The 14,854-nt window shown below is 45.3% G+C and overlaps 1 protein-coding gene across 1 annotated transcript in view; it reads right to left on the bottom strand.

Moving 5' to 3' along the window:
• The window catches only part of CNTNAP2 (contactin associated protein 2), a 1,809,641-nt gene that overhangs the window by 80,102 nt on the left and 1,714,685 nt on the right, over positions 1-14,854 (bottom strand). Inside the window, exon 21 of the mRNA XM_081102720.1 lies at positions 7,284-7,377. Within this exon, the coding sequence (XP_080958846.1) occupies positions 7,284-7,377 (94 nt within the window). The remainder of the gene's footprint in view (positions 1-7,283; positions 7,378-14,854) is intronic.

Raw genomic sequence — 14,854 nt, 5'->3', positions numbered from 1 at the left:
CCTTTTCAAGGCCTAACCCCTCCTTTCTGTAGCTATCATCGAAGATGGAAAATGGGTTCTCTCCTTGGAAATCCTACCTTTTTTTTGGATAAATATCCCCAGGTCTTTTATTTTTGCCTGTATGGGTTATTGCTTGTCTGGTTTTCTCTTCAGGAGATTAATATCCATCTTTAAATGAGGTCCCTTGGATGGGCCATGACATCCCAGCTGAGGTCTGAGAGTACTCCATGCTTTGGACACAATTCTCTCATTGCTGTAGCTCAGAATTGTATTTATTGACAAGTCGATCACCACATAATGCTGGCTCATATCAAACTCTCCATCAAACCAACCCCTCTGTCTTTTTTAGACTTTAGACTTCCATCTTCTACTTACGTGTTTTTTTTTAGGGAGAGGGAGGGCTAAGTACAGGAATTAAGTTTATCTTTACTATACTTCATCTCATTATTTCTATCCTACCTTTCTAGCCTGTCAAGATGCTTTTGAAGTGTTTTTCATCATCCAGCTTATGAAAACATCCCTCTCAGCTTTGTGGCATTTACAAACATAATCAACTTTCTATTTGTGTCTTTATCCAAGGCATTAATGGAAATGTTGAAAAAACAAACAAACCCAAACCATCAGAAAATAGAAGAGCCTGCTTCAGGCCTCCTATTATGTTTCTCTTCCTTGACTTAAAGATTTCTTGAGAGACTATTAAATCTGTTGCTGAAAATTATATACGTAAAGTCTATGATATCATTCAGCTAGTAAATGATGAAAAATGGACATAAGTAGGTCTGGTGAAATTTCTACTTTGTGAAGCTTTGCTTGTGGCCCATTATTCTGACCTTCTTCTTTAAGGACACAGATATGTAACTACCCATCCTAAAATCGTGATGTGGGTTGACAGGGATCACATTTTTATTTCTAGAATAAATTTCTTCCATTCCCTTTAGAAAGATGACACTTGTCCTCAATCAGGCACCCTTTCTTTCATCCTTTCCATGTGTCCTTTCTCAAGTGATGCTCATCAAAGAGCTCCTGTGAAGGCAGATTATTTATTTAGATCCACCTCCTTTTTCTTCTTTCATGAGATCAATTTCTGATTAAGCAACTGCTTGGGGGCATTGATCTCTAGGTGTCAGAACCTCACTGGAGTACACGAGATAGCTGTTTGAAGTTCAATCTGTCTTTATAGATGAACTAGAGGCCCGGTGCACAAAAATTTGTGCACTCGGGGGGAAGGGGGGTCCCTCAGCCCGGCCTGTGCCCTCTCGCAGTCTGGGACCCCTCGGGAGATAATGACCTGCTGGCTTAGGCCTGTTCCCGGGTGGCAGAGGGCAGGCCCAATCCCTAGGTGCAGCCCCTGGTTGGGCTCAGAGCAGGGCCAATTGGGGAGTTGGGGCGCCACCCCCTGTCATGCACAGAGCAGGGTGGATTGGGAGATTGCGATGCCACCCTCAGTCACACTCAGGGTAGGGCCGATTGGGGGGTTGGGGCACCGCTCCCTGTCACACTCAAGGCAGGGTCGATGGGGAGGTTGCAGCGCCACTCCCTGTCATGCACAGAGCAGGGCCGATCAGGGGGTTGGGGCGCTGTCCCCTGTCACGCACAGAGCAGGGCCCATCAGGGGGGTTGGGTCTCCATACCCTGTCACGCACAGAGCAGGGTCAATCAGGGGGTTGGGGAGCTCCCCCCTGTCACGCACAGAGTAGGGCTGATCACGGGGTTGAGGAGCTCCCCCCTGTCACTCACAGAGTAGGGCTGATAGGGGAGTTGGGGCACCGCCCCCTGTCACACTCAGGGCAGGGCTGATGCGGAGGTTATGGCTCTACCCCATCACACACAGAGCAGGGCCCGTGGCAGGGGGGTTTGGGGCGCCACCCTCTATCACCCATAGAGCAGGGCCGATCAGGGGGTTGGGGCACCACCACTCTCACACTCAGGGCAGGGCTGATGGGGAGGTTATGGCTCTACACCGTCACACACAGAGCAGGGCCCATGGGGGGTGGGGAGGTTGGGGCGCCACACCCTGTCACACACAGAGCAGGGCCGATCAGGGGGTTGGGGCACCGCAGCCTGTCACACACAGAGCCACAGGGTGATCAGGGGGTTGGGGAGCTCCCTCCTATCAGGCACAGAGCAGGGCTGATCAGAGGGTTGGGGCGCCTTCCCCTGTCAGGAACAGAGCAGGGCGGATAGGGAGGTTGTGGCCCCGCCCCCTGTCACACACAGAGCCACAGGGCGATCAGGGGGTTTGGGCGCTGCCCCCGTCACACTGATCCCGGTGCTGGGAGGCCTCTCAGCTCCGCTGATCCTGGTGCTGGGAGGCCTCGCGGCTCTGCCGATCCCGGTGCTGGGAGGCATATTACCCTTTTACTAAATAGGACAGAGGCCTGGTGCATGGGTGGGGGCTGGCTGGTTTGCCCTGAAGAGTGTCCTGGATCAGGGTGGGGGTCCCCACTGGGGTGCCTGGCCAGCCTGGGTGAGGGGATGATGGCTGTTTGCAGCTGGTCACACCCCCTTCAGGGTGGGGGTCCCCACTAGAGTGCCTGGCCAGCCTGGATGAGGGTATGATGGCTGTTTTCAGCTGGTCACACACCCTTCAGGGTGGGGGTCCCCACTGGGGTGCCTGGCCAGTCTGGGTGAGGGGCTGAGGGTTGTTTTCAGGCTGGCGGGTGACTGAAGCTCCCAACCACTCCTTTTTTTCTTTTTTTCTTTTTTTTTTTATTTTTTTTATTCTGGGCCAGCTTTAGCTCTGGCTCCAGCTCTTAGGCCTCCGCTGCTGAAAGCAGGTATCTGGTTTGTTTGTGTTCTATAATCAAAACTCTGTATCAACTCCAGCTCTGAGATCCTGGCTCGCTGAAAGCTGGTTTCTGGGGTTTTGTTTAGCTTCTATATTTGTTACAATGTTTCAAACTGCAAGCTCAGAGGCCAGCAAGGCAGGCGGGGAATGTTGGAGTCCTCCGTCACTGAAGCAAGCAAGCCTCATGTTCGCTTCCAGCTGCCTGGCTGCCGGCTGCCATCTTGGCTGGCAGTTAATTTGCATATCGCCCTGATTAGCCAATGGGAAGGGTAGCAGTCGTACGCTAATTACCATGTTTCTCTTTTATTAGATAGGATATTTACATAGCTGGTAAATGCATATTGGTTATTTCTCACTAAAATAGAGGTTGTTTTCAAAGGGAAATTTAAAAATACTTCTCGCCAATCCTGCTCCTACTAAATGATCCAATTTTAAGAAAGATTGGCTTGAGGAGGTGGCCATAGCCTCCCCAGGCACCCACATGAATTTTTCGGTCTTCACTGTGACTTTGATTATGGTAACAGAATTTATCTCCAGGGGTCAGATCGCTTCCTTGCTTCTCCATCATTCTGAACGATGCAGGTGTTACCAGGAAGCAGGGCCTAGCCCTTAGTGTCACACATCTCTCATTTAAAATCCCCGCTCCACCAGTGACTAGCTGCGGGACTCTAAGCCAGTGGTTCAGCTGGTGGGGACTTTGCCCTCATGGGGAACTTTTGGCAATGATTGGACATACTTTTGGCTGTCACAACTGGGGGGTGGCATTACTTGTACCCAGTTGCTAGAGGCCAGGAAAGCTGCTAAACATCCTACAATGGACAGGACAGTCCCCTCCTCCCAACAAAGACCTATCTGACCCTAAGTGTTAACAGTGCTGTTTTAAGAAAATAACTTAAGCTTTCCTAGCCTTGGTTCCACCTTCCATACAATGAGAGTAATGGTGGTCTAGGGTAGTGTTGTGAGCATGATAGAGAGCACTTCACTTAAAACACATACCACAACGACTGGCACAGAGCCAGCATAAAAAATGCTAACTATAGCCCCGCCGGCATGGCTCAGTGGTTGAGTGTTGACCTATGAACCAGGATGTCATGGTTCGATTCCTGGTCAGGGCACAGGTCAGGGCACATGCTCCGGTTGTGGGCTTGATCCCCAGTGGAGGGTGTGCAGGAGGCCGATCAATAGTTCTCTCTCATCATTGATGTTTCTATCTCTCTCTCCCTCTCCCTTCTCTGAAATCACTATATATATTTTAATGGGCAGACCTAAATAGACACTTATGCAGAGAGACATACAAATGGCCAAGAGAGATATGAAAAGATGCTCAATGTCACTAATCATCAGAGAGATGCAAATTAAAATGACAGCGAGACTGCAAATACATTAGTTTAAAAAGAAAAAACACACTTCCCCACTGAGAGATAACAACCTGCAAGTATGCATTTGTGCTCCAGCTTGTGAGAGAACCCAGGTTCTGAGAGGTTCAAGAACGTGACCGAGGGTTCAATGCTAACAAGAGGCAGAGCCTGGATTCAAACATCATTAGCTGCTGTGGACTGAATGTTTGTGTTCCCCCGAACCCATATGCTCACATCCTAACCCCCAGAGGATGACATTAGGATGTGGGGCCTTTGGGAGGCAATTAGATCATGAGGGTGAATGCCAGGGCTCTACCCCACTGAATGGCCACTTCCTGTTCCTAATTAACGACATCATTTGACTTTCAGCTGCAGCCCTTCTGGACCTTGACCCTTAATGACAAGTTCTTTTGATCTGCCCAAGACCACATAAGAAGGGAGGTGAGAGAGCTCGCTTTCCCTCTGTCCACCATGTGAGGGTACAATGAGAGAAGATGGCTGTCTGTCTGCAAATTAGGAAGTAGGTCCTCACCAGACACCTGATCTACTGGCACCTTGATCTTGGACTTCCCAGCCTTCAGACTGTGAGCAATTAATTTCTGTTGTTTAAGCCACCCAGCCTATGGTATTCTGTTATAGCAGCCTGACTAAGACACCAGCTGTGCCTGATTTCAGAGCTGACATCCTTTCAACTTCATGACTACCAAATACTGCTTTGAGAAAAACCAGATCGAAAGACATACGAGAAGTGCACATCTTCTGTATTAACTCTCTTGGTTGTATTAGCAGCAGCATCCATACCCTCACATGCTATAGTATACTCCTATGATGATATTCATTATGTTTATTTACCCTTTTAGTCTTTATTCAACAAATATTTATTTGCTCCTTGTTAGGAGACAGTGGGGCTATGAGACACTGTCTTGGTCTGCAAGGAGTTCATGGGCTGGTGTGGATGAGCCAATCACTGCGAGATGTCATCGTTTGGGGATCCCTGGCAGCATCCTGACTTGCTCTCATGTGTATGATGCCATCTCTATCTTGGGACTGTGGACTTCCTTACAGTTCTTTAAACTACTCATTGCCACACACAGTTAGTTTACGAACACAGTACAATTTCCCTTTGGTGGAGATAAATCGCTGGGTGTCACACTCATATATCTGAGGTTTGTGTTATGCTTTTAGGTTGGCACAGTTCCACAGCACAGTAGATTCTTAGTTACAGAGAACATTGCCTTTATGATGTTACTTGTTTAGGACCTTGAAGATCTTAGCCGTGTTGCATAGGTAATTTTGGCAAAGTATGACTTTCATCATATGACCTGAAATACTGATGAACCAGAGAGTTTTCTTTATAGTGAGGGAATCTAGCAATCCCCCAACAGTTCTGTCAAAACTTGACTTTGTGAGCTTCATGAAGCAATACAGTCCATTGTTTTAGGTATGTTCATGGTAGATATTACTGTAGGAGAGTCACAGTGTATATAATGTCTTTATGACTATCCTAGTTTCATAATGTAGAGTTTGATGGAATTAAACATCAATGGCCATGAGGGAACACATCATATTTTCAAATGTTCTTGACTGAGTTGTGGGAATGCATATGGTGGCATTTGGACACTCGCCAATATCTCAGGTTATATGCTTTGTGAATGCCAGGGCTCTACCCCACTGAATGGCCACTTCCTGTTCCAAATTAATGACATCATTTGACTTTCAGCTGCAGCCCTTCTGGACCTTGACCCTTAATGACAAGTTCTTTTGATCTGCCCAAGACCACATATTAGTTGAGTAACTTTGGCAAGGTGACCTCCCTTAGTTTTGGTTTCCTCATCTGTAAAATGAGGATAATAACCATAGGTCTTACTTCACTGGATTGTCGGGACATTAAATGTTCATATTTATACACGTAAAATGTTTAGTACGATGCCTAAAACAATGTAGGTTGTCAGTGAAGTTTAGCTATCATTCCTTTTCCTCTCCCACCCACTCACAGAGCCATTGTCACCACCACCTCCCCTTTTCCTCTGTGGTCTCACATACAACTCTGCTTGCCTGTTATTTTGCCTGGTATGTTCCTGGTTCTAGGTCTGGGGATACTTTTTGTTCTTGGCCCCTCTCTAGCATGAGATGTAGGGCTTATCCCTCGACTAGTCACCCTCCTCTGCACAAGTCTTCTTTTTTTTTCCCCCTTCTCATTTCTAAGTCAACCATCACAGAGATTATATTAGGAGCATAGACCAAGGTATCTGACTATCTGGGTTCAAGTTTTGGTTCCACTTATTAAGTAGGGCAAGTTATTTAATTTCTCTGTGCCTCAGTCTTGCCATCTGTAAAATGGAGATAATAATCTTGATTATCTTATGGAATTGCTACAGAGATTAAATGAGTTCATATATTAAAAGTGCTTAAAATGGAGTTGGGCCTGCAATAAGTCCTATATTATTGTTATTTTTATTATAGGTTGGGTCTCCTATTCTCTTATTATCTGTTCCTCACACCCATTTTTTTTTTAAATTAAATGCCTTTTATGATTAATACCATCCTCATCACCACTATCCACTGGACACAGAGCCACCCTCCTCTTTGGCCAGCACATTATCCACCATCTTACTACTTCCATCTTGGGTTCATAATATACATTCTCATAGTAAAAGATCCATTGGCTTAATCATTTAAAAATATCTAGTCAATCATATCAATATTTTAGTCTCAACAGCACTGACTGATAGTAAAGAAAAGGGCAAGGATGACTCATAAAGCCACGATCACACACAGGGGAGGCTGTTCTGTCACATTTTCCCAATTCCTACTGGCCTTCTAACTTGCAAATAGTACCAGGTGAGCTATTCTCAGGAGTGAGAGGAAGAAAGAATCACATTGATATGCTTAGAATAAAAAAATTTAAATATCGTTAGCAGGTGGAGGTCTTTAAGAAACCAATGAACATATTCTACATAAAGAAGCCAGGAGCAGACACTTGCTTTTAGTTGTGTTTTAGTGTGTGCCACACACCAAATAGCACTGATTCCAACTATCATTGACTTGGATGCCCCAATCACCAACCACAATCTGCTTAAAAGGGGAACTAGCAGTTTTAGAATATAGGATGTGAGCAATTTGCCCCAAATTCTTACCTATAACTTTTCCTAGGAAGAGCGACTTGGGAGAGTTGAACAGTGTGTCAGATGAGCTTGGCAGGTGGTAACTCACAGAAGGATAATGATCCAGCTGCAGGAAGGAAAAAGAGTCATTTTCAGAAGAATGCCACTATCTTGCACTGGACTCAAATCTTCTGGGGGATGACATCACTCTTTGAATCTTGGTTTCAAGATACCTTATTTCATTAGAAGTTTGTTCCTTCATAGCTCTTTGAAAGCAATGTGAACTTGGTAAGTGAAGACCCTTTATGAACTGTTCTCCAGTTTATGCACATTTTCTGTGGATAATTTACCTCCTGGGTTACGATCCTTGCTCATTTTATTGGGATAAAATCTGCTTGATCAAATCTCCAGTACTGATCTCTGAGATAGAAAATGCTACATCAATAGCAATACATTTTGTTTAGGATCCTCTTACTGTTCCACTTTCTTCACCTTTTTGTACTATCAGCTTATAGACCAATATTGATCTTCAGAACATATATATTCAAGTATGAATATATATTTTATGTATGACTATATATTCAAATGTTGAGGTTCAGGTTGGGTAAGCATACATAGTTGTCTTGCTTATCAAAATGAGGGTAACTTCTCCTTCCTACCACAGGGCAGGTGAGTTGGCCACAGAGGGAGGGAGGAGGAAGCCAATGGAAACAGCTTACAGTGATGGGGTGGGAGCAATGGACATTTCTCACTACCCTTCCCATGCGTAAAGTGCCAATGGGGCTGTCCCAGAATCACAGGACTTGTCCTTTGTGTCCCTGTGTGGCTTTTCCTGCCTTAAAAAACCGATACAGTCTAATTGTGTTTCCCCAACGATGAGCTCCTAGAGCAGTGATGGCGAACCTTTTGAGCTCGGCGTGTCAGCATTTTGAAAAACCCTAACCTAACTCTGGTGCCGTGTCACATATAGAAATTTTTTGATATTTGCAAGCATAGTAAAACAAAGACTTATATTTTTGATATTTATTTTATATATTTAAATGCCATTTAACAAAGAAAAATCAACCAAAAAAATGAGTTCGCGTGTCATAGGTTCGCCATCACTGCCCTAGAGCCTTCAGTGCTTCTTTGTATCCACCTGTGAAAAACTTCCTTTGTAACCTCTCCTTTTCTCTGAAGAGCGTTTAATACCTGAGGAGGAAAGCATGAGGGAGGGTGAGCATCAGAAGAAAAACCTGGGTCACTGTCCAGCACAGCATTCCGTGGGAACTGGGTACAAGAAGCAACTTGCTGAAGCTGACAGCGCAGACTCCAGGAACTAGATCCACTCCCAGGTCCTGGCTAGCAAGGACTAAGGTGGGCAAAGATGCAGGAAGCCAGCCTGCTCTGGGGACCAGAGGGTGGCTGGCAAGTGTGGGAGGAAGGGAGCTAATGTCTCTCCCTCTGTTTACTAGAAACCTAGAGGTCACTGAGAAAGTCAAGTGAAGAGTCAAAGACTCACACATCTCAGGAATTTGCAGAGTTCTGACCTGAAGAACTGTAAGTCTTTGAGCCTGGGTATTTGGTAATACTGTAACAAAAGTCCAAAAACTACCACTAAAGCGAACACTGGCATGTTCAACTATAATTTTTAAAAAATTTATCTTTATTGTTGAAAGTAATACAGATGTCCTTGACTATAATTTTGAAAAGTTAAAAAACTAATTTGAATTGCCTCATTAACAAAACATTTTATTCTGGTCAGAAAAATCTTAAATATTTGAAGTTGTTTCTCTGGAGCAAAGCGACTCCTCCCTACCCCCCCCCCCCCCCCCCCCCCGCCAAATATTAGGAACTGCTTTGGCTCCATCTAGTGGCACTCATAGGTAACTGCTGCTGTCCCTCCACCCATTTCTATTATCTGTTGTCAAAAAAGCTAACTGCAAACGGCCAATGTACTAGTAACTAATAGGCAATTCTATAATGCATCACAGTGATGATCTCCCCTTAAGTACTTCTTATAATTTAATCTATCCTGTTAAAACACTGAAAAATTACACAAACAACATATGCTCATTAAAGAAAAATAATATAGGTTTGCAGAAAAAAAACAGCTGGTGATAATGTCAATTTTTAAATGTACTTGTATATTCTTTCAAGTTTTTACAAAAATTGGATGGAACCCAACTACACATATTGCTTTGCATTTGCTTTTCATTATTTAATTATCTATAATAATGAAAGTGTAATATGCTAATCAGACCGGACAGCTGAACGACCTTCTGGACAACATTCCGGACATCCTTCCAGACGAAGTCACGGCAGCGGGGGCTGAGGCAGAGGCCTAGAGGCAGTTAGGGGTGATCAGGCAGGCAGGCAAGCAGTTAGGTGCAGGCAGGCAGAGTGGTTAGGGGCAATCAGGCAGGCAGGCGAGCAGTTAGGGGCGATCAGGCAGGCAGGCAGAGTGGTTAGTGGTAATCAGGCAGGCAGGCAGGCAGGCAGAGTGGTTTGGGGCGATCAGGCAGGCAGGCAGGTGAGTGATTAGGAGCCAGCGGTCCCAGATTATGAGAGGGATCCCGGATTGCGAGAGAGTGCAGGCCGGGGTGAGAGACCGCCCTCTCCCCCGTGCATGAATTTCGTGCACTAGGCCTCTAGTGTATTATAAAACTAATTCTGTGTCAATACATATACAACTAAAGCATCATTTGAAATTATTAATGACCAGTACTCCATGTTATGAATATATAGTCCACAATCTTTAAAAAATACCAAATTTCTATATTTAGACTTTTAGATTTCTTGTTTCTCTGGGCCTAGTACAGCATATTGTAAATCCTCAATAAAAATGTGCTGACATTCGTTAATGTAGCTCTTAAACAATGGGCACAGAAGTGATGTCAGTCCTCAGGTGTGGTCTGACCCACACTGTGGAAATATCTTCCTTTCCCTGAACTGTTTCTATGGATCCAAACCAGACAGACTTGGCTATTTGGAGGCCATTTTATATTGTTTGTGCTGAACTCACAGTAAAATGAAACTCCTAGCTTGTCTCCACAGGGTTACTTCCAGCTCCTCCCCTTCCTCGCTTTATGCAGTTGATGAACCAAGGACTAGAATTTACACATTGATATATATTAAATTTTTGTTTTGCAGCAACAGTTTTTTTTTTATTCTTGATTCTGTTATCTAACATATCAGTGACACTTTCCTGCTTTTCATTTACCTGTAAATACCCTGAACATACAAGTCTTGTGAAGTTATCAATTATAGTTGACATGCATCCTTATATTAGTTCAGGTGTGTACCCCAGTGACCAGACATTATATAATTTCATAAGTGAGCACCCCAATAAATCCTGCACCCATCCACCACCACACCTAGTTATTAGAATATTATTGACTATATAACCTATGCTGTATTTTATATCCCCATGACTATTCTGTAACAACCAATTTGTATTTTTAATCCCTTCACCTTTTTCACCAATGCCCCCCTCCAATCTGGCAACTAACAAAAAGTTCTTTGTATTTGAATATGTTTCTGTTCTACTTATTTATTTTATTTGTAGGTTCAATTATTGATAGATATGTATTTATTGCCATTTTATTGTTCATATTTTTAATCTTTTTCTTAAAGAAGACCCTTTAACTTTCACATTATACTGGTTTGGTAGTGATGAACTTCTTTAGTTTTTTTTTAGTGTCCATCAATTTTAAATGATACTTTGTAGGGAGAGTAATCTTGGTTGTAGGTCCTTGCTTTTCATCACTTTGAATATTTCTTGCCACACTCTCTGGTCTATAAAGTGTCTTTTGAGAAATCAGGTGATAGTCTTATGGGAGCTCCTTTGTAGGTAATTAACTGCTTTTCTTTTACTGCTTTTAAGTTTTTCTGTTTGTCTTTAACCTTATGCATTTCAATCATGATGTGGGTTGGTGTGGGCCTCTGTGGGTTCATTTTGTTTGGGACTCTGTTTCCTTCACAAAGTTAGGGAAATTTTCTGTCATTTTTTTCAATAGGTTTTCAATTTCTTGCTCTCTCTCTCTTCTCCTAGCAACCCCATGACGTGAATGATGGTGTACCTGAAGTTGTCCCAGAGGCTCCTTACAATATCTTCAATTTTTTTAGATAATTTTTTTTCTTTTTGCCATTCTAATTGGGTGTTTTTGCTTTCTTATATTTCAAATTGCTGATTTGATTCTTGGCTTTACCTACTTTGCTGTTGATTCCCTGTAAATTATTCTTTATTTCAGTTAGTGTATCCTGCATTTCTGACTGGTTCACTTTGATGATGTTGAGGTCCTCATTAAGTTCCTTGAGCATCCTTATAATCAGTATTTTGAATTCTGCATCTAATAGATTGTTTGTCTCCATTTTGTTCAGTTCTTTTTCTGGAGTGTTTTTTTTGTTTTTTTTTTTTAAATCTTAACCCAAAGATATTTTTCTATTGATCTCTAGAGAGAGTAGAAGGGAGGGGGAGAGTTAGAGAGAGAGAAACCGATGTGAGAGAGACACATGGATTGGCCGCCTCCCACATGTACCCTGACCAGGGCTGGGGCTTGAGCTTGCAACCCAGGTACATGTCCTTGACTGGAATTGAACCTGGGACCCTTCAAAACACAGTCTGATGCTCTATCCACTGAGCCAAACGGCTAGGGCTGGGCCATGTTTCTTTGTCTCCTCATTTTGGCTGCCTCCGTATTAGGTAGAGCTGCTACGTCTCCCAGGCAAGGTAGGTGGCCTAATGCAGTAGGTGTTCTATAGGGTCCAGTGGCACAGCCTCCCTGACCACCCCATCTGGGCACTCAGGGTGCACCCCCTGTGTGGCCTGTACACTCTCCTATTGTAATTGAGTCTTGATTGCTGTTGGCACCTCAATGGGAGGGATTTACTCAGGCTGACCAGCTGCAAGGACTGGCTGTAATCACTGACCACCGACCTCTGACCGCCTTGGAGGATCAGCTTTGCAGGAGCCCACTGCACAGAGCAGGGCTCTGGTACCCAATGAGTCTGCCCCTTCAGTGTGTTGCTTGTGGAGGTGGTTGGGTGGTGGTGCTTTTATGTGATCTGAAACTGTCTACTACGTGTGCTGGCTCTGGGGCCTCTGGGAGGTGCAGGCAAGGTCTGCCATTGCCTGTGTTCTGCCCGGGGCCACCTGGCATGAGCTACAAAGTGATCTACTTGTGTTGGCCTTGGAGGTGCCAGGAGAGGCGAATCTGTGAACTGAGGATGACTGTTGCTAGTGCCGGCCACTTAGCAAGACATATGGGGCTCACTGAGGCCAGATGCTGTTTGTTTGAGGTTTTTAGGAAAATCTGAAGCATAAACTAAGACAGGCCATTCCTATGGTCAAGCCACTGGAAACAGCATGGGTGGGCCAGAAAGTTGGGCGGACCAGGGCCTCAGGGAATCACCAGGGCGAGGCAAACAGTGTGAGCCAAGTTGATGGAGTCTCAGATATGGTGCCCATCTTCCAGATCTGTAGGTGAAGGGATCAGAAAAGGAACAATGGCCTCTGGCAGCACTTCTGTCTGGGAGAAAGGTGTCCCTGATGCCAAACAGTTCCTCCCTGTATGTTTCTGGTGCCTTTTAAGCTGCTGTCCCCATGCTAGAACCCAGAGGGAGTGAGTCTGAGTAAGTCCATGTGCGGGGCCCTTTAAGAGGAACTGCCTGGGACTCCAGAAGCTTCTGTCTTCCTCAGGCTCAATCCCTGCTGGTTTTTACTGCCAAAGGTTAGGGGGACTTTTCTTCTTGCACTGGAATCCTGGGATGGGGGGCCTGGTATTGGACTGGGACTCCTTGCTCCTCATGGGTGACCTACACCTTTTCCTTCACGAGGAGACAAGAATCTGTGCTTCTTTACTCCTTCTGTCTTAAGCTCCTCCCTGCTTTGTGCCCAGGGCTGGGGGGTGCAGGTGGGATTGTGGGGAGAGGCTGAGTTCAAGTGCAGAGCACAGTGGGAAAGGGAGCTCTGGGACATGGCATATGTGATTAAATTAAGGATCTGAGAGAAGGAGATTATCCTGGATTATCTGGGCTGAGCCAGGAATGCAGGTGACTTCTAGAAGCTGAAAAAAGGCAAAGAGCCTCCACAAGAAGCCAGCCCTGCCAATACTTTTATCAACACAGCAATCCTAATTTTGGGCATCTGGCCTTTAGAACTGTAAAACAAAGTGGTGGTGTTTTAAGCCCCTGAATTTGTTACAGCAGCAATGGAAACATAATACAAGAAATTCAAAAAACACACCACTATGCAATAAAAAAATGACCAGACATCCACTTCTCCCATGATCATTTCCCTAATAACAACTTTCATCTTGTTCCATTCTTCCTGCCTCCCACATGAAAATTATAAAATGCCCAGTTACTGGATTGCCCTGCTCCCCAAGACCATCCAATCCAGAAGACAGCCGCTCTCCCGCATCCTCCCAGCACAGGCTCTTTTCCATCCCTGTCCTTGGGATGTGAGTCTGTGTCAAAAATCAATTTATTGCTCCCAGGCCCTACTTGCACCCTTTCATATATGCTCCATGATAAGCACAGATTCCTCTCATCTCTTTTAAAGTGAACACAGTGTGACGCTTTCTCAGTAGAGGCAACTGGAGGGACACTGCAGGAGGAAGGGGCTTCTGGAAATTTCCAGTGCTGGCTTGGGGGAGGGGGGAATCAGGGGGTCTTCCTAGAGTGTGAGGACATCCTGCAGAGCCTGCCTTTGCCACAGGCACACAGCATGATCCCTCTGTGACCCTATAGCCAGGTGACAAGACTCTCAACTGGAAACTGGAGCCCCTGTGCAGCTGCGATGTGGCCCTTGTGCTCCGAAGTCCTCTTATCTCCCACAGTGCGCGCATGCACACACAGCTGCTGAGCTGCTGCTTCCCCACCTGCCCTCTGGAGGGTGGCCTTTTGCTGGCCCAACAACTCCAGACCGGCTCCAGCCTGGCCACTTCAGAATCTCTCTGCTCTTTGGGGGCTGAGCAAGCACAGCCCTTCTGTGGTCCTCACGTGGGTGCTCTCTCTGGGTACCCTACTGCGGTCGCCAACTGGTGGTCCACAGACCACTGGTGGTCCGTGAGGTCCGAAAGGTTGGCGACTGCTGCCCCAGGAGACTCCACAGGGGCTTCCTTAGGCCGTAGAATTTCCCGTTATCGCAGTTAATTCTTACATCTACCCGCCCATGTTTAACCTGTTGTGTGGTTTCTATCTCCTGATTGGACGCAGATAGGAAAAGAGGAAGCACGTGTCGAGCAACTACTATGTGCAAGGTTTGTGCCAGGCTCCTCACATCTTACTGAACAGACATCAAATAGCAGTTCTCTGCTTTCCTGTCACAAAACGTGCCCAAAGCCAGCAAGAGAGTAAGTGGCAGAGTTGGCTAACCTGTACATCTGGCCACATGGTGACAGTCTCTAACCTAGCCCAGCCCTTTCAACTCAGGAAGGGAGATGATCAGCTGCATTTGAAATACTGACATTTAAAAAGAGAAAATGCATCCAATCAGATCAGGCAAGACAAGCTCAACCCGAAAAGCCCGAGGACACGTCACATTGTGTCATCTCACTTGTATTGCCATGGTTGAGTGGGATAATTTCAAGGTAATTTCTTTGGGGTCCAGGTGAGCTATT

The sequence above is a fragment of the Myotis nattereri genome (genome assembly GCF_964212035.1).
Source record: "Myotis nattereri genome assembly, chromosome: 11".
Classification (NCBI taxonomy): domain Eukaryota; kingdom Metazoa; phylum Chordata; class Mammalia; order Chiroptera; family Vespertilionidae; genus Myotis; species Myotis nattereri.
The sequence above is the reverse complement of the archived record's forward strand: the minus strand, read 5'-3'. Positions and strand labels throughout refer to the sequence as shown.